The sequence below is a fragment of the Bactrocera neohumeralis genome, chromosome 6 (genome assembly GCF_024586455.1).
Source record: "Bactrocera neohumeralis isolate Rockhampton chromosome 6, APGP_CSIRO_Bneo_wtdbg2-racon-allhic-juicebox.fasta_v2, whole genome shotgun sequence".
Lineage (NCBI taxonomy): Eukaryota > Metazoa > Arthropoda > Insecta > Diptera > Tephritidae > Bactrocera > Bactrocera neohumeralis.
In genome coordinates this window covers 37134688-37155073 of record NC_065923.1, presented here as the reverse complement: position 1 = coordinate 37155073, position 20386 = coordinate 37134688, and the positions used below count along the sequence as shown (strand labels likewise).

Here is a 20386-nt window from a genome sequence, read left to right as displayed (position 1 = left end):
ATAAAGTTTTGAGTTGCCAAATTGCTAAACTAAGGTTACCAAATTCCGAAATATCAAGGCAATCCACGTGGCTTCGGAGCAACCGAAGTTGTCGTTTGTTTTGTTTAACGGGTTCCATGGGCTTACGGGTTTCAAAAATTGATGATTGATTCATTGATTTTTATTACCTTATTGAATTCTAAAACACTTCTACAATATTGTCCTAAATTTTCTCGTTGATCCGAGTAACAGTTTCGGAGACACAGTCTTGAGAACTTATGCACTCGAGGCTAGCTAGCTTAAGTTTGCCGTCTTTAAACTCGTTTTTCTCGAAACTGTATTTTGAAGTTGGTTGGCAAGATTTTTCCGGAACTACTCAACCTATCTTCACGTAATTTTACACAGGTCCTTGAGATACAATTCTTAAAGACTCGGAAGACGGATTTTTTTTCCGATTACAACTATTTGAAAAAAAAGTCGCGAAATTTTCAATGATTTTATTGTAAAAATGTCTGCCAAATATCCAATTTTCAATTTTTTTCCTTCGTCCAAGTTCTAAGTTAAAGTTTTAACTAAAACATGTATTTTTTCACTTTAGATAATCGCAATGGCCGAGTTTAAAATATTATTTTCCAAAAATTTCAGAATTTCAGTTAATAGTGTAAGTAACAATAAAAAATTCGAATTCAATAAAAATATTTAGTTTTTAAATGAGAAAAAAATTTTGAAAAAAAACTGTTTTTTACCCGAGGAAAAAAAAATTTAATTTTTTATATGAGAAAAAAAATTTTGAAAAAAAGCTGTTTTTTACCCGAGGAAACCCATGTAAACCCTTATTCTTGAAGACACGGTTATGGTTTGAAATATATATTTTTTTTATTTATGATTTTTTTTTTACTTTTAACATAATTTAGATATAAACTATCCTATCTTCTAAGTTGGATCAAACTGGATAGGGTGTGCTAAATTTTACTAAAATAGGTTCAGTAGTTTAGGAATTTACCCCGGACAAAACGTGACACGTAATTTTTTTATATGTTTAAAGATTTTATTTTGTCCTAGACTTAAATATACTTAATAAGTATCTAAACACAGCAGTATATTAAATTGTATGCGCTTTCCGATATTGAATAGAATTTTCGATTTCTAATTAAGCATAATTGTTAGGTTAGGAATACATATATTTTCGGTTGTTCACATTATCTTATATATCTTACTGACTATCACTAGAGTTATGTAAGAATAAATTTTAATGTCTAGTTGCATGGCTTCTATTCGAGTTTGATTAATTTACATACATAGGTGTAATGAAATTTCAAAAACCGTTTTCCATGAGATCGACTGCAATTAAAAATCGTTGCTGGCAGTTACAGCATATACACGCATAAGTAGCAGTGAAGTTTTCAGTAAACTATTAGATAAAAAATATATAATTAATTGGATACTAAACTTTTCATCGGCAATGACACAAAGTTTTTAAGAGCAAGCATTAATTTAAATAGATTCCTTTGGGCTTAAATTATTATTAAAAGTGAATACTTTTATATAAACATATTTTTAAAAGGCATTTATCAAACTTATTTTTTAGCAGGCGATATTAAATTATATTTCGAAGTAATTCTATGTCAGTAGCCGTCGAAAACAAATTAAATAACATATTTGACACCTTTTAATCTTTACAAATCTATTATGTTATTTCCCTTTCAATGGCTGTTTTGCTTTCAAAATTTTCCTTTTCATTTAGATATCGGGATAGTGATATTCCCTTAGAATGCCGGCACTCAAAATCCACACTGAACCATTTTTGGCAGTCTTAATGGCTGTTACTAAATTATAGGCACAATTTTCCGGACTTTGATTGTTACACAACGTCTTGGGCAGTGGTGGCATACGATCGAATGTTGTCAATGCATCCATGCGGAGCGATGAAACCATTTGTGTTTCCGTTGTGCTCGGGCAGATCGTGATGAAACCGACTTTTGTTTGACTGTAATAATATGGATCCTGAAAGATCAATGAATATCATAAACATATTTATACAAAATTAATTAGTATTATGATAACAAACCGAAAGTGCTCGTGTGAATCCATTAACACCATATTTAGAAGCGGTATACACAGCATATGCGCCATAAGCATCCAAACTGACGACGGAGGAAATGTTTACGATTAGACCGCCATTCCCACCTTTCGATTTGTCCATTAGACGCAAAGCCGCAAAAGTGCTGTAAATGACACCTAACTGGAATACATACGCACATACATATGTTACATTCATACATAAAATCTCGCAAGTAGATATTTATACGCTAACGTAATACTCTGCAGTGAAACTTCAAACTAGTCACAATAGTATTAGTATACTCTCAGTATTTCTAGGCGAAAAACGAAGTAATCAAAAAAAAACTTCAGATTTATGTATTTCTCAGTTTCTGAGATCGATATAAAACTTTATACACTTATTTTTCTCCCTAAGAAGCCGCTCATTTGTCAGCACTGCCGCAATCGGACTCCTACAGCATATATGGTAGCTGCCAAACGAACTGAACGTTCAAAGTCAAGTTCTTGTTCGAAAAACTTTTTCGTGTGATAAAATACTCGTATTATCACGAAGTTTAAATTATTGGTTAAAGCAACGCTACAATTTTCGAAAATTATTTTCAGATCGAACCACTATAGCCATAACAGCTGCCATACGAATTGAATGATTAAAAATAAGTCCTTATAAGGAAATCTTTTTTATTTGGCAAGGTACCTTCACGAAATTCTGCAGTTTGTTATCGAGAAAACTCTATAATCTTTAACAAAATTAATCCGATCGGACCACTATAGCATTTAGCTGCCATACAAATTGAACGATAAAGAAAGAACAAGTCCTTATTAAGAAAACTTTTTTTGCGGCAAGGTGTCTTCACGAAATTTGGCATAGATTATTATCGAAGATAACGCTATAATCTTCGAAAACATTGTTCCGATCGGACTACTATAGCATATAGCTGCCATACAAACTGATCGATCAAAATCAAATTCTTTTATGGCAACTTTTTTATTTGTGAATAATATTCTAGCTTCAGTGCTACTAAAATTCATGGCTTTTCTTGTCTTCTTTCATTTCAACGTTTCACGAAAAATTTAGTTCTGCCCGAAATTTAATAATTACTTCTAAGCATGAAGAGTTCTAGAGTCCGACTAGTTCGTTTTATACCACTTGTGAAGTAGTTCATGCCTTGTTGATTTCACAGCGGGGTATTTTCGAGTGTGAAAAAGTCTAATCGCATTGATTTAAATGAAAACAAAACACAACGGTTAGCTGTTAGTCGCTTCTGCTTCTTTTTTCAACTCACCAAATTGATTTGTATTGTTCGTTCGATTTCATGTTCATTCATTATGCCACTACCGTTCACCACAATATCGAAGCGACCCATTGTGTCATGTGCTTCTGTGAAGGCACCCTCTATATTCTCCACATCTGTTAAGTCCATTTTGATATAGAATACATTAGCAGCTTTATTGATAGCTTGCAATGTCTCAAGCATTTCAGCATCCTCAACCACATCCATAATCGCTATATTCTAATTGGAATATACAATTGATTGCAGTTTACTGCGGTTGAATTGCATTAACTAGCTGTTGGTATGTGCTTAGTACTTACGGCCACCCCTTGTTCTAAGAGGCTTTTGCAACAACAGAAACCGATGCCACCAAATCCACCCACATAAATTACATTTTTATTCTTTAAATCCATACTTTTGTGGTGGCTGATAATTTCGGCCGAACTGCGATCGCGTGTTTAATTACTGATCGCAACTCCACTTGCCGGTCTGTCACTCCACTTATTCTCGTAATTTTATGTGCCATGCTGGGTGCGCGTGCTACTATAAACGTATGCACTGCTGAAAAAGGCACATTTTTCATTTGACTTTCGTCGAAATAAATATTTTAACATTTCATTGTTTATATAAATGAATTAAAAATCTTTACCATTTTTAAAGCTAATAATAAGTTTATTTTAAACATTAAATTGCCTGCCGCTGTTACTACTCTGCACCCATCAGCGATTATTGTCACAGTATACTGAGATTATTGTGCAATAATTTATTTTAAATTTCTCATTGCCTTGTGTTTATTGGTTATTATCATTGCTATAACTTATCAGCTTTTGCTTTTGTGCGACACATTCGCAAACAACCATGAAAGCACAAATATTTGACCGGTATGCGCTCTGTTGATATGAGAGCTTTACGCCAGAGCATCTGTGCTACAGTGTGCTGCGCTATTGGATATGGAATTAAATTAAACAAGAAAAAACGTTAACTTCGGTTGCACCGAAGCTAAATACCCTTCACAGGTGCATTTCTGTTAGTAACTATGTGTTCAGTTTGTATGGAAGCTATATGCTATAGTAATCCGTTCTAAACAAGTTTTTTAGAGATTACATTGTTGCCTTAAAAAATAACACATACCAAATTTCGTGAATATATCTTGTCAAATGTGAAAGTTTTCCATACAAGAACTTTATTCCGATCGTTCAGTTTGTATGGCAGCTATATGCTATAGTTAAACGATCTGAACAATTTCTTCGGAGATTACATTGTTGCCTTAGAAAATAACATATACCAAATTTCGTGAATATATCTTGTCAAATGTGAAAGTTGTCCATACAAGAACTTTATTCCGATCGTTCAGTTTGTATGGCAGCTATATGCTATAGTTAAACGATCTGAACAATTTTTTCGGAGATTACATTGTTGTCTTAGAAAATAACCCATACCAAATTTCGTGAATATATCTTGTCAAATGTGAAAGTTGTCCATACAAGAACTTGATTCCGATCGTTCAGTTTGTATGGCAGCTATATGTTATAGTGGTCCGATATCGGCCGTTCCGACAAATGAGCAGCTTCTTGAAGAGAAAATGACGTTTGCAAAATTTCAAAACGATATCTTAAAAACTGAGGGACTAGTTCGTATATATACAGACAGACGGACAGACGGACAGACAGACAGACGGACATGGCTAAATCGACTCAGCTCGACATACTGATCATTTATATATATACATTATAGGGTCTCCGACGATTCCTTCTGGGTGTTACAAACTTCGTGACAAACTTAATATACCCTGTTCAGGGTATAAAAATATACAATATACAATAAGTAGAAATAATTATATCTGATTTTTCATTCGAAATTTTTATTCAACTGACGATACGTGCATCTCAAAAGTTATTATATTCCGTGAGTACATTCAGTTTAAGTATAATCAAATCATTTTCCACTTTATATTTACATAAGTGATGACTTGAGTCGATTTAGGCGTCAGTCTTGCAGATATCGATCTGAAAATTGTCTCACGTCCTTTTTTCTCCACAAAAATCTGCTCATTTGTCGAAACCACCGATATCGGACCACTATATGGCTGCCATACAAACTGATCGATCAAAATCCAGTCCTGGTTTAGAGACCTTTTTGATTTGAAGAGATAACTTATGAAATTTGTATAGTGCGAATTGTACATTTATGAAGATGTGGTCTGACAATAATGAAGAAACTGGAAACGTAGATGTCAAGCCACTAAGAGGAAGGAATCCCGTGATATCTAAAAGTGAAGACAAAGGTATTTTTCTCCTTTTCAAATAGATACCAATCCACAGCCTAAGAAAAGTCGTCCCCCTCAAAGTAATCGCCTTGGCCTTAATACACTTGTGCCAAGGTTATGTGCGATTCTTGAAATAGTTATTAAAGTCAATTTCCGGAATAGCTTTCAATGTCCGTAGCGATTCACGCTTAATATCTTCAATTGACTGAAACCGGTTACCTCGGAGCGGTCGAAGAATCAATGCAGCATACCACGGTGCATTATCTTAGTACCTCTTTTTACGAATAGCCTCGCGATTGTGTTGCAAAACACTCAAATATTACTCCATGTTGAAAGTTTGGCCGGTCGGAAGGAATTCGGAGTGTACCACACCTCAATAATCTAAAAAAAAAAATGTCACATAACCTTGCTTTGACGTGTTTTTTCCGGCTTTTAGATCCAAGACTCATCGCCAGTATACGTTTCACGACGTCCTGGTAGTCGGAAAGAAAGTATTGTTTCACAGACGTTAACTCGACGCTGTTTTTCGTTTTCTGAGTGATTTTGAAACCAATCATCCTTTCTCTTTTCTTAGACCTAAATGATCTTTCAAATGGTTAACACTGATCCTTCCGATATCCCAACGGTGACAGTAAGATCTCTGACTGTTAATCGTCGATCCTCAAGCATTATCTTCTTTATTTCATTGGCATGTTGATCATCAGTTGATGTTGATGACAGTCCTCGATTCGTTCTCGACCCTACTTGAATAATTGCTACTAATCCAAAACACCTGTTTGACGACAAACAATTATCACCGAAGGCCTTCTCTAACATTCAGAACGCTTCGGCACCAGAAATGCGATTCCACGCACATAATAATTTAATGGAACTAAATACAATAAGAGGAAGACTTCAGAGATCTGGCATCATAATTGAGGCAACGTAACATCTGCATACCTTAGACGTGTTGGGATAAGAAAAGGGCAGAATGTTTGGACTTTAGTGAATGCCAAAACATAAAAAAAACAGCTTACGACAACAAAAAATTTCATTCGGACACTCCAAAATATCTGCAGGTAGCTTCCTGTAAAATATGTGAAAAATTTAGTTCAAATTTGCCATCAAAGATTTCAGACTATATTAGACTATGCGGAAGATTGGAGCTAATATTGAACATAACAAAACAAAGTATTTGCTATAATTACAACATTTTTTCCACTTTGGAAAATGAAAACGTTACTTTTTGAATGCATTTTATTACCTAAGAATCTGTTGCATTCATGTCGCAACGAGGCTGGCGCGCTCAAGGCATGAACTTAGCTGCTCAAAAACCACTAACTCCTATAGAAGCTTTGCGTACGCTGAAATTGATCCACTCCGATTTTTTAAGTGTAACTCGTAACATTGCGTACGTTTCGTAACTTTGTTGTGACTGATTCTCAAGTTTGTTTTCAATCGTGTTCCGGTGCTTTTTTGACCGGTTTACGATGGAAATATGAGGAAAGCTTTTCTGCTCATATTAACAATGCGGTTAGCTGTCGTTTTCTGCGGTTTAAAAATGCAGTCGTCGCTTAAAACGATATAAAAAAGAAAACTTTTAACTGTTTCGACACAAATTGACTTTGCACGTTGTATACAAAAAAAAAGTACAAAATCGACTAGCTTTAAATTCTAAATGCGAAAAATTGCGTAATATAGTATTTATACAACGATTAAGTGGGGCTTAGACTTTAACACTTGTTTGTGAAAGTTTTTTCACAATGACCTACATTTATAGAGATACAACTAAAAATTATAAAAAAAAATCTTATTCATTTAGATTATCCATAATGATCTTAATCGCACATATTTAATGATGATTTTATTCACGGTTACATCAAGGTGGAATATTTCCTTGTCATCACAAAATATCAAAGCATCTTGCTGATAATGGTGAAAATAAATCAATCTCGAAAAAAAATTTCAAAATCCCAGTAAGTTTTTATATTGTTAACCTTTAACTATTTATTTTGTTGGTTGGAAAAGGAAAATGTTATTTTGAGACGTGATTAGATACCTTATCTTTGTGACTACTCTCTATCAAGTTTGCTATCAAGATGAAAAATTGTTTGTGAACATAGAATCGGAGATAATATAAGTATAATTATCGTGCTGAAGTATTATTCAATAAAATTGTATTAATTGTTAGCATAACAACATCTGTGGTATGAGATAAACAGCAGAAGCAAAAAGCGATAAGAGTTGTTTTCTGAAACCATCACGGATCAACACTTGGCATTTTACTACAGCAAAATGGTTCTTAGTTTGTGTATATGCCATAAGAGATAACACTATTAATACATAAATCGTTTTGCCATCCCCTTTTATTCACTAAAATAAAAAAATTTTTGAAGGAAACTTTTGTTGAGCGCATTATCTCGCGTCTTAGGCCTGTGGCGTGGCCTTCAAGATAGTGCGATTAAACTCCGGTGCATTTTCTTTGTGCGTTTTTATGAAGTCACTAGTCTACGCAGATAAGTGCGAGACGATCGACGCCTTAGAAGAGAATACTGACACACGGCCGCGATTGCTACAAAAAGCGGTTGAAAATAGGGCCTCTCGTCTGGAATTTATTCGAGCCAGCCGCGACGTTCACTTGCTCGAAATGATTTTTAAAACAATAAACCCTTATCTTTATGATAAAACTAAATTCTTGTTCATAAGATTTAATCATGTGCATTTTATTTCTTCTTGCAAACCAGATGTCTAAAAAATTATAACTCTAAAGAGTTGGTAACATGTGTACATATAAACTAGAAGTCAATAGAACAATCTACAAACATTAATTAATTCGGGATTTAAAATTAACAGTTAATTCCAATACCAATTTTAAGAGTTGAAAACCGGCGTCCACATGGTGGGGAATGTTATTTCCTTAATTTCGCCCAAATCCAGCATATAGACACCACCATTTTTGCCAGTCTCCGCAAGTTTCACCAAGTTCTGTGCGCAAACTTCGGGACTTTGGCGCTCGGCTGTATCCAAACGTGCGCCTAAAACTTCAGCGAATTTAAATATTACCTTGTCGTGAATGTTCGCCACAAGGTTAGTTTCTGTAATGCCTGGACAAATGGTGATAAAGCTCACGCCGAAATGCTTGTAGTAGTGGGGATTCTGAAAAAATTACAAAGTTATAAGAGTCAAGTGAACGCAATTATTATATTATATTTAATAAAAGAAATAATTCAAGCAAGAAATATATAAATTTTAGTATTTATGACTTAACGGTTGTTGTCAGGAATATTTTGCTTTTGGCTTTGTATATTGCTGCTACCGTTTATCATGTATAGTCCGGTTTTCAAAACTCTGTGGCAATTAAATTTAGGTTATACAAATAAAATTATTCTCAACTCTCCAATTTCATTGTCTGCATTTAATTACCAAAAAAAAAAAAAATTGGCGCAACTGAAATTGCAACTGGTTAATAACTTGGTATGTTTGTGTGTACAGCCAACACAAATAAGTATGTGTATGTACATATGTATATACACATTTCAATACCGTAAAAACCAGCCATACCAAAATGCATTCCAGCATATACTATGAAATGCACAATTTGGATTATTTAGGCTAAAAGCTGTTTTTCTCATATGTGCTCATTCAATATAAGTATTTACTCACCGCCATGGCTCGTGTGAATGCTGTGACACCGTGTTTTGCCGCCGAATAAACAGCTACGACAGCCGTTGGCTCCAAGCCGGCCACAGAAGATATATTGATGATAAGGCCACCGCGTCCACCATTGGATTTATTCATATATGGCAGAGCCGTCAAAGTACTATGAATTAAACCCATCTGAGAAGTATTGTATGCAGAGGAAATTATAAAACCAATTCTGAAAGTCTTTTCATGCTTAACAACCTACCAAATTAATTTCAATCATCAGCTCCACTTTGGTATCATCCATCAAACCACAACCATTGACCAGCACATCAAAGTGTCCGATTTTCTCAACCGCTTTCTCGAAGGCCGCTGTAATGCTATTCTTATCAGTGATGTCGAAGGCAAAGAAAAAGATATTCGCCTCGGGATACGAGGTCCTTAAATCTTGCAAAATGTCTGCATTTTCTTGCAAATCGAAAATTACTAGGTTCTTTAAAAAAAAATATATATAAATATTTGTATACATATGAATATTCTTTTGGGGAAACTAAAATTTTACTTTGCAAATTTACCTTTACACCTTTGGCGAGAAATTCCCTCAAACAACGCTGTCCAATGCCTCCAAAACCACCTTCATAAATCACATTTTTACCTTTCAAATCCATATTTGGTTTACTAAATCAACTGCACTTCTGAATACTAAACGAAGTCAAAATATTCCGTCTACTTGCTTGCGTTGCACGATTAATACTGATTGAATGTCTATTTAGTACGACGACTGCTGTAGAACTACACATTCTAACAAAATGTTCCTCTCTTAAGTGTTCTTAAATGATTACGATTTCGCGTATAAAGTCTGCTATTGGTTTTGTTTACCCTAAACTAAAAAGTGAATCTTATGGTAATTAAAAGAGAGAGTGAATCTGTTCGCTTGTCATCGAATTGATAAGATATGTTCCATGTTTCTTTTGTTATTATTATATAAATAAACATATGTATATTTGTAATTTATTATCTTTTAAAAGGCATTAATAAATTGTAAAGATACGAGTTTAACAGTATGTTGTTCTCAATTGTTTTGCTGAGAATACAGTATGTTAAAAGAAACGTTTTCGTTTTCATAAGTCTAGTAATTTTAGAAATTTCATTGTTTTGCTGTAGCTAATTTTTATTCCATACTTGCTCCAATCTCTCGCGTTCTCTTTTAGACTACTGTGGGCAAAAAATACCAAGACTTTTTAATTTAAATTTCGTGCGAAAACCCACTCGTCGAAATATTTTTTTCTATATTGGTATGACAATCAGTGACATCTGGGCCCAATTTCACATTACAATAATCAATAGTGTTTAGTATACGCTTGCCTTTCTGGAGCACATAAAGTGCGTTTGGCGATTTTTACGATGAGTGCAATTATTCAACAAAGAAGTTCCAATAAATTTTTTGTCTGGAATCAAATTTCTGTTGCCGAAACGATCAGAATGTTGGAAAAAGCTTAGGTGATAAATGTTTGTCGCGAGCAAGTGTTTTGAATGGTACAAATTATAGAGAACATTTGACGACGAACCAAGTCCAGGACGGTCATCAACATCAACTGATGATCAACGCGTCATTAAAATAAGGAAAATGATTCTTGAAAATCGACGATTATCAGCCAGTGATCTTACTGTCACCGTTGGAATATCGAAAAGATAAGTGAAAACCATTTCGAAAGATCATTTCGGCCTAAGAAAAGTGAAAGCACGATTGGTCCTAAAGTTACTCATTTTTTCGAAAAACACCGCGCGTTAATGTCTGTGAAACAATGCTTTCCGACTCCATATCTATCTCGATTGGTTTTAGGTGATACGAACAACGGATAGTAGTAGGAACATTGCATACCACTCCACACTAACACTAACAGAGAAGAAATGTATACTAGGTGCATTCCAAGGTAAACGGACTTAAAAAAAAAAACAGAACAAATGGTTTTTTCGGAAAAATCAATTTATTTTATTCAAAATAGTTTCTTTCTGCTTCAATACAGCTTTTTGCACGGTCCAAACGCATGTCGAACGAGTGTTTTAGTTCGCTGGCCGGTATGGCCGCCAGTATGCCGGTGCAAGCCGCACGGTGTCATATCAGGTGAATACGGGAAGTGGTTAATGGTTAAAATGTGATTTTTGGTCAAATAATCGGTCACAATGATGTCCTTCGAATGTTGGATTCTGAGCAATTTTTGGTCGTCAGTCAATTTGTGCGGAACAAACCGTGTACACACCTTTCGTAAGCCCAAATGTTCGGTCAAAATGCGATTAATCGATGTTTTGGAGATGTACAATTCCATGAATTTCAATGTTGATTTCGGTTGATTTTTGATGAATTCACGCATAGTTTCGATGGAAATCCGGTGATCACGGATTTTGATTGGCCCACATGTTGTTCGTCATTTATGTCCTCACGACCACTTTGAAAACATTGAAACCACTCGTGCTCTCTGCTACGGGATAGGCAATCAACCCCGTAAACTTATTTCATCAATTGCAACGTTTCGGTAAAAGTTTTATCAATTTTGAATACAAAATTTAATATTGGCTCTTTGTTCGAAGCTCATTTTCGCACCGACAACACAAACATACTGACACTTAAAACGCTCACTGTGCAATCGATAAATATAGCAGATTCTAACGCACAAGTCGACATATATTATAGATGGCGCCACCAGGGGGCGCTAGAATCAAAAAGTCCTGTTTACTTTGGAGCACACCTTGTAAATTCATTATAAAAATTGGGTCGTTCACGTGAGTGACATCGCCCACTTTGAGATAAAATTTGATGTCTCAGGCACTACTCGACCAAAATCAACCAAATTGGATTCTTAACGGTATCTCAACCCTTATATATTACATTGTAAAAAAGAAATCGAACTACAACCAAGCCTACTTCCCATATATCAATATTCATATGATTCTTTCACTTCACAGTATATAAATCGAGAGTCATACAGTTACCGAAATAAAAATTTATACACAACATGTAATTAGGGAGTGTCATATTACATCCAAAATGGAACATAATCTTTCAGCTCCTTAGGTAGCGAATAGATCCTCAATGCCTATGACAAAGTTTTTGTGCAATGTTTAGACCTAGGAATTAATTAAGGACCATGTGAACTGTGAATTCTAATGCTTCGCACCTTCTCTTCTTGACCACCAACACAATACAAATTACAGTTTTTTTAATTTGTGGCTTGGTTATAAATATGTCTTCATAGTTTTTCACTTAACGACAATTTGTGGGCGTAGAATGGTCCGGTTTCCCCACCTATAATACCAACCTCACTAGGGTGCCGATTTTTAAGTTTTAAAAAACACAAAAACTTGGAAAAACCGTTTTTTCACACAAAACACCAAATTTAATTATATCAATCAAACATTTACATATAGATTCAAAGGACTAAGCCTCAACATGTTCCATTTCGTCGGGGAACGAGAGGATATATCGGTATTGATGTTTGGTCCTTCGACGGTCTATAATATAGTATAATTTGAGCCATCTTTATGTCTCGCGGTTAAAATGAAATGAACGATATTGCATTAATTTTCGCTTCGTTTCATTTGTATGATCTGGACGCAAATTGTGTTTCAAGAACAGCTCTGCTGTTATTCGAATGAATAGCTTAAAAACGGGTTTGTAATTCCATTTCTTAAAGTCAATAATTCTTGTTTAATAAAATTCACGCTATAAGATGTTAGGACTGGAAAATTAATTATTAAATACATATATGCAAATTTTGTTCAAAATATTCTTGAAATTCTTAAAACAAAATCGACCAAAATGTTGGAGAATAGTTCTACAAAACTTTATTAATAACGAAAATCATTATATGTATGGTAGTATATATAATAGTCGGGCATAATCCAGAAACCGAATGAAATTATTTAAATTAAGGTGTTCTGCAAATCAAATGATATCTACTTATATATGTACATAACAAGTCAATTGAAAAGTTCTCGGCCTATCATAGTAAACAACATTTTATTCGCAAAATTTCTTTTTTTAATTCTCTTTAAGGGTGTCACACTGATTATAGCGACCCTTTAACTTTTGGATACCGTTATTGTAGTACGATTTGCTTGGGGAAACAGCATTTTATTCTTCTTCAAATGCGGCCGGTTTTCGGTGATTTTGATCCAATAACACTACATACGTTGTAGTCGCTTTTAATGGTCCTTCCTTTTTCAAGGTAGTCAATAAATATTATTCCATGCGCATCCCAAAATACATAAGTACGACATAACCTTGCTAGCGAACTATTGCATTTTTTCACACTTTGGAGCGGATTCGGATCCACTCGGATGACTGCCGATTGGACTTCAGAGTGAAACGATGGAGCCATGTTTCAACCATTGTCACATATTGAGGCAAAAACTTGGGTTTATAACGCTTGAACAACTCCCAACACTGCTCCGAATTGTCAACTTGTCGTTGTTTTTGGCCAAAAGTGAGCTCGTGCGGCATCCACTCTGCACAGAACTCAAACCCAAATATTCGTTATTGATATGGTGTATACGTTCAGTTGATACCTTTAGAGTGCCTGATATCTCGAACAACTTCACTTTACTCGAACAAATTACTTTCAAAATTATTTTGTGAAGTTGTTTGATGTGTCGTCGGTAATAACTTCTTTTGGGAGTTCACTGCCTTCGCCGTCTTCGGTTCTCTTTTCACCACGTCTAAACTTAGCATAACTATTCTTGATGGTTGATTTTCTTGGGGGAGTGTTCGGAGACTCGTCACCAAGCCAATCTCTCAAATTTATATACACGCCTTTTGATGATTAGGGTTAATTAAAAATTATATGGAGTTAATTTTAGTAGCACCATCTATGTGCCAGGTCCTCAAAATAGGCTTCAGATCCGTTTTGTGGACTATTTTATATTTGTCTGAGGCTTCAGAGATGAGTTTGTATTGGTAGTGCATTGATGTAGAAATGCATTGCAATGATATAACGAAATCTAAGGAGCATTTCTTGGAAGAATTTGGTATAAATAGTTGGTTGTATTGATAACAGGTATGTCAGATTATTACTTCCGTTTTTTTTTGAGGCACCTAATATCAATTCTATGTGTATATGTAGGAGTATGTAATAGGCTGCAGGCTACAAAAAATTTCCGCAAACGAAATAGAAAATGAGATTGCCAAAAGTACCATCCGTCTGGCTACCAATACAGAAAACAAGGAAGTCAGTAAAAACGATAATCAATGAAATTTCTCAAACGGCTGACAGACGCATAAGGGAAGGAAGGAATGCTTTAAGGAAATACGGGAAACGACTGCAGAGCGGTTCTCAACCTACTAGCACCACAGGAGATAACGCCGATACATGCAGAATGTGCAGAGAGGTAGGAAAGAGAGAGACGCTGAAACAATATGCTTCTGTCGAGCATTATTTAGAACTCGTCTCTCTTAAAGTTCGCAAAAAGTGTCGACGTCCTGCATGACGAATTCGTCAAAATCAAATTAAACTAAACCTTTTTCTGGCATTACTAAGAACCAATAGGTCTAAGTATAGCGTGACATTCGACCAGTACAACCTAACGTAACATAACCTTATATCAATTCCAGCTGCTGTGGCTGTTTCGTAAGTGGTATGACTACTGAGAAACTTCAGCCTTTATCTAACCAAAGTTACACAGTGGATGATGTACTGTGTAACCAGTGAGTACTCCTATCATTGCAATAAGATGGTAAGAGTAAGTAATCCAATAGACCTCTTATGTACCACTTTGATCCAGAAAAATATCACTGTCGAACAGGTGTTGATTCCAATCAACAATCTAATTAGATTGGGGTACAATGCGGTACGGTAACGACTTAATTCCATTTTTTTAGCCGAGATGAATATTTCAAGTTATTGCATACGACAAAAGTAGCAGCGATTGCCCTGCTCAGCTTTGCAGTCTTCTGCGATTCCGCTATACCCAACCAAGCACCAACCAAGCACCAACCTGTCTGATATCGAAGAAACTTGATGCTATTGTTAGTGTGGTCAGACCCTCCCTGTAACCGTGAACCGTGATTAGCGAGGCCAGTATTGCCCTTATGCTGAAAATACTAAGGTGGTCTGGTATCCAGACGCTAGAGCTTTTGCCAAAAAACTCTCCCTCCAACATTATACATAAACAAATACAATCACTCCCACGAAGTAATACTTAGCTGGTGGTTCTTTGGGAGAGTCTTGAGTTGGGAGTAAGTTAGATCTACAAAAAAGCAAATGCGATCAGATTTATAGTTATCACCCGCATTCTACAAAAAAAAGAAGGGCGGGAATGGTGCCGAAACGCGGTCTTCTTCTTCCTCTGCTTCCCCCTCGGGTACTGTGTCGAATACTTTCAGAGCTGGAGTGTTTTCGTCCATTCGAACAACGTGACCTAGCTAGCGTAGCTGCAGTCTTTTAATTCGCTGAACTATGTCAATGTCGTCGTATATCTCATACAGCTCATTGTTCCATCGAATGCGATATAATTTCGCAGAACCTTTCTCTCGAAAACTCGTAACGCCGACTCATCAGATGTTGCCATCGTCCATGCCTTTGCAACATATAGCAGAATGGAAATGATGAGTGACTTATAGAGTTTTGTTTTTGTTCGTCGAGAGAGGACTTTACTTCTCAGTTGCCTACTCAGTCCAAAGTAGCACCCATTGGCAAGAGTTATTCTGCGTTGAATTTCCAGCCTGACATTGTTGGTAGTGTTGATACTGGTTAAAAGACACACGAAATTATCTACGACTTCAAAGTTATGACTGTCAACAGTGATATATCGCTTGTTACAAATGATAATATTAACGTAAGTGTAGGGTGTGCGTGAATATATAATTTGGTGGTGTTAGTATTGTACTAAAGGGTGAGCATCTTTATCTAAGTAAGTAATTGTAACTATAATATATTTTACGTAAATAAATATTAATAAATATACAGTTATAATCTTTATGCGGGTGGATATTGTCGTGATGATTCTGTTGACTTTATTACTATTGTTGCATTAGGCTAGTCCGCTATTGATCTTCCTTAGTTTTGTCGTTCTATTCTTCCTTTATTTCTGAATTATTTTGAAAACCTGTTGATCTCCTCTATGGTCTTGCTGTGCTCCAATTCGTTTTAGAACGAGTTCAGAATATAGAGTAGAGATTTTCATTAGGTTAGGTCAAAAGGTCGATTCTAAGAACGATCTCACTTGGACAGCTTAAAACGCCGGTTCGTTGTGAAATCTACGAAATCCTAAATACTTGATCATATGACCCTTATAGATCCACAAAGTGATTTGAGCCTGCCACAAATTTGTTGAACCGGCTAATATTAGTTTCGGCTATGTATGTGGTTTGCCAAAGGCAAGATTACACAGATGTTTCTTCAACGAGCCTAATGATGAAATAGCTTGATGGTACTTCCAGTGAGCATAGACACTGCTCGATTAGCTTTGAAAGCACTGTTTAGCGAGTGTATATTCACCTCTCTGAAAGAGGATGCACTTCATAGCAGTACATCTACCACCATCTTAGCAGCCACTTCTGTCTGTAAAAGAATACACTTATCCGATAGTCTAAAGCTAAGATTGACGGAGGGCTTTTTATAAAAAACTCCCCCATCTACCTGCCCATCTAGCTTCGACCCATTCGTGAAAAAGCACACTGCACCTTTTCTCCAGTGCCTTCTCCCATGAAAATCTCCCTTATAGGTATGTGAACAGAGAAGAAGCAGCCACCACTGGCCTCTGCGACGCAGTGATCCAAGTCTTCAGGAATGCAATTGAAGGAGTAGAGAATATCGGTGAGCGCTTGGTCGGACCCCTTCATATACCCAGCTTCACTCAGTTTTAGAGTACACTTCGTAACACTACAAGATTTTCCAGATCGGTTATGATATTGAAAGAATAAGTAGTGGTATATATGTACATACACATGGATGCAGGATAGATGAGACTAGTTGGCAACAACTTTTTAAAATGACTTGAATGGTTTAAAAAACTTCTTTATTGAATACATTTTTCAAAAAAAAAAGTCAAATCAAAGTTACATAAATTGAAATTATACTGTTTTTTATTATTTTCTGTTTACAATCTCTTAATGTGTCTCATAAGTAACTACCCACTGCCTTTTATATGGAATTTCCTCAACATTGCCTAAATCTAGCAAGTAGACACCACCGTTCTTACCAGTTTCAATTACTTTAATCATATTCTTTCCACACTCCTCTGCAGACTGTACTATGGCATGGCGATACCGTTTAGCTATTTCTTGGCAAAACTTAAATGTAGTACTTAAATAATTATCCTTTATAAGGTTGGTTTTGGTAAGTCCAGGACATATAGCTAGAAACCTAACTCCGAAGCGGTCGAAATAAATTTGGTCCTTTAGTAAATTGAGGAGAATGAATTAGTACAATATTTGGTTAAAATATATTTTCAATACAAACCCCCATGCAACGGGTGAAAGCTGTAATACCATGTTTGGAAGCGGCATAAATTGCATATAAAGGAGTTATCTCCAAGCCACAGATGGATGAGATATTCAATATGGTACCACCACGCCCACCACTGGATTTATCCATGTAAGGCAGCGCAGTTAAGGTGCTATGGATTAACCCCAACTAGAATGGGGAAATTGAAAACAAATTTAACTCGCACAATACTTCAAACAATTTTATAACAGCATATTTTACCAAGTTAATTTGGATTGTTAGGTCAACTTCACTATCCTTACATATACCACAACCATTGACCAGAACGTCAAAGTGACCCATTTTCTCCACAGCTGATTTAAAGGCTGCTGTGATGCTCTCTTTTTTCGCCAAATCCACAGGTATAAAATCAATTTTGGCACCAGGGTGAGATGTTTTTAACTCAAACATTGCTTCCTTATTCTCATTGAGATCAAGTATTGTTACGTACTAAAATAAAATCACATATATATACCAGGTTGTTCAATAAGGTTTGTCGTTTGATAGGAAAAACACAATTTTATGATTTAAAATATATTTTATTATTCAGTATAATCTCTCTGAACATTAATACACTTGCTCAAACGATCCTCCATTCTGTGGATCCTATCCCTGAAGTGAGAATCCGGAAGATCTGTAAAATACGCTTCAACAACCGTTATGACCTCTTCATTTGATGAAAAACGCTAGAGCCACGCATACATTTTTTTAGCACTGGAAACTAATGGAAGTCGCTGGGGACCAAATCTGGTGAATACGGTGGATGGTGCAACAATTCGAACTTCAATTCATGGCTTTTAACCATTTTTCTTTTTCTGCAAACCGGGTCTTTTTTAACGAATTTTTCCTTCAACTGGTCCAGAAAATTTTAATAACATTCAGAATTAATTGTTTCAGCTGTTTGCAAGTAATCCACAAACAAAATTCATTTCGCATCCCAAAAAACTGATGCCATAACCGTTTTGACCGATTTCCGGACACGAACGTATTTCGAAGCCGAACAACTAGGTTCATACCATTTTTTAGCCTCTTGTTTTGATTAAGGATAATGGTGATAGACCCAAGTCTCATCCATCGTGATGAATCGACGCACAAAATCCACTTTATCCTTTTTCAAAAGCTACAAACGTTGCTGAGAAAGTTACATTCGAATGTGTTTTTGTTCCATTGTTAGCGACTGCGGCACCCAATGTGCACACAGCTTTCTAAAACCCCAAATTTCACTTAAAATATGGCTCACACCACCAAATGTGTGGAGCCTCTACTAAATCTCTCTCAGTCAATCGACGATCTTCCAAAACTATATCCTATATTTTGGCAATGATTTCTGGTGTTGATGCGCTTTTTGGACGTCCTTCTTCAAGGCTTGTACGACCACGTTTAAAACCAATCTTTCTACTGTTCTATTTGTAGGTGAACAATCATTATACACTTTTAACGTTCGTTTGTGAATTTCTTTTGGTGCTATCCGTACACCTTCCAAAAATAAGAATGCGTTGAGTACTCTCAGAGTTGGAGTGTCGTCGTACAGCTCATCCTACAATCGACTGAGGTATTCGCCGTTGCCAATGTGCAAAAAACCATAAATCTTCCGCAGAACCTCTCTCTCGATAACTCGTAACGTCGACTGATCAGATATTGCCATCGTCCATGCCTCTGTACCATATAACAGAATGGGAATGATGAGTGACTTGAAGAGTTCGTGGAGATAGGACCTATTGGCAAAAGTTTATTTCCGTTGGATTTCGAGGTTGACATTGTTGTTTGGGGTTAATGCTGGTTCCAAGATAGACTTTATTTACTCTAATAAATTTTAGGTATCAAAAACTCCCGAAAAAATAGTATTAGAAGCCGAGGTAAAGAACCAAATCAATGTTATATACAGACAGACGGTCAGGGCTAAATCGACTCAGCTCGTCATGCTAATAATTTACATATATATTTTATAACGTCTCCAACGTTTCTTTATGGGTATTACAAATTTCGTTCTGTTCAGTTAGTTTTAATTTTAAATAGAGGTCATCTACAACTACCTTACGGTGAGGGCAACTTTCCATTTTGCTCATAAACTTTCTGTCACTCATCTCAACTTTTTGCATCTCTTTCATTTAGAAATACACCGTAATGTCAATATGATTTCAATCAGCTGTAACTCAGTTCTGTAAATATTTTGCACATTTTTCATTTTGAAAGCTCCATTCGTTACTTGGTATTTTTATACGATTTGTGCTTGAAGAGACTTTTGGAAAATATTTAATTTTTCTTAACCTTTTCGAAACACATACATCGGTAACTATCGCGTTTATTTTTTATGATATTCCGCTCTTAACTTTACCTTTGCACCACTGTTTAGGAACTCTCTGACACCGGCTAGACCGATTCCACCAAATCCACCCGAATATATCACATTTTTGTCTTTAAGATCCATTTTCAACAGAACAATTTTAATATAATGAAAATTAAATGTAGAATATTGCTTAAGTTAAAAGTATTTGGTTGCGTTCGCTGACTGTCGTTTATGCGATCTACTTGCCACCTGTCGGTGAGTTATGAATAAGATGCCCTTTTCTATAGTCATTTGTATATAACTGTTGTATTAGCAAGATTATCTACTGCTACTATTAGCAAACTGATTACTATCTTTGAACTTGCTCCCTGTGAGTTACTATGCCCCTTGAACGACTTTTAATTTTTGCAGTTTTAAAATC

The 20386-nt window shown here is 35.7% G+C and overlaps 2 protein-coding genes across 4 annotated transcripts; both read right to left on the bottom strand.

Annotated features, from left to right (window-relative positions):
* Window positions 1-830: 830 nt before the first annotated feature.
* LOC126762067 (alcohol dehydrogenase-like) lies at window positions 831-4054 on the bottom strand. 3 transcript variants are annotated; one of them, XM_050478552.1, is made up of 5 exons: window positions 3961-4054; window positions 3632-3898; window positions 3324-3551; window positions 2048-2221; window positions 831-1983 (listed from the first exon to the last, which is right to left on the bottom strand). In XM_050478552.1, exons 2-5 carry the CDS (start codon window positions 3722-3724, stop codon window positions 1720-1722), a joined length of 759 nt encoding a protein of 252 aa, XP_050334509.1. In that variant the 5' UTR covers window positions 3725-3898; window positions 3961-4054; the 3' UTR covers window positions 831-1719. The 3 variants fall into 3 exon arrangements, with proteins under 3 accessions (XP_050334509.1, XP_050334508.1, XP_050334510.1); XM_050478551.1 differs by having other exon boundaries at window positions 3632-3872; window positions 3961-4053; XM_050478553.1 differs by having other exon boundaries at window positions 3632-3869; window positions 3961-4053.
* Window positions 4055-8248: 4194 nt separating this feature from the next.
* LOC126761910 (uncharacterized) lies at window positions 8249-20160 on the bottom strand. Its single transcript, XM_050478345.1, has 8 exons — window positions 20014-20160; window positions 17901-18128; window positions 17655-17828; window positions 17304-17590; window positions 9774-9876; window positions 9464-9691; window positions 9220-9393; window positions 8249-8712 (listed from the first exon to the last, which is right to left on the bottom strand). The coding sequence occupies exons 1-8, from the start codon at window positions 20104-20106 to the stop codon at window positions 8428-8430; spliced, it is 1572 nt and encodes a 523-aa protein (XP_050334302.1). The 5' UTR covers window positions 20107-20160; the 3' UTR covers window positions 8249-8427.
* Window positions 20161-20386: the final 226 nt, after the last annotated feature.

What these genes read in the sequence shown, in the direction of transcription:
- LOC126762067 (XM_050478552.1), bottom strand. Translation starts at nt 3,724, where the DNA reads ATGGATTTAAAGAATAAAAATGTAATTTATGTGGGTGGATTTGGTGGC. An exon ending in TCTTAGAACAAGGGGTGGCC is followed by an intron (nt 3,552 to 3,631) that starts GTAAGTACTAAG and finishes TATTCCAATTAG; the next exon opens with AATATAGCGATTATGGATGT. An exon ending in GAACAATACAAATCAATTTG is followed by an intron (nt 2,222 to 3,323) that starts GTGAGTTGAAAA and finishes TATGTATTCCAG; the next exon opens with TTAGGTGTCATTTACAGCAC.
- LOC126761910 (XM_050478345.1), bottom strand. Translation starts at nt 20,106, where the DNA reads ATGGATCTTAAAGACAAAAATGTGATATATTCGGGTGGATTTGGTGGA. An exon ending in TTCTCGCCAAAGGTGTAAAG is followed by an intron (nt 9,692 to 9,773) that starts GTAAATTTGCAA and finishes TTTTTTTTAAAG; the next exon opens with AACCTAGTAATTTTCGATTT. An exon ending in CATTCACACGAGCCATGGCG is followed by an intron (nt 8,713 to 9,219) that starts GTGAGTAAATAC and finishes TAATTTTTTCAG; the next exon opens with AATCCCCACTACTACAAGCA.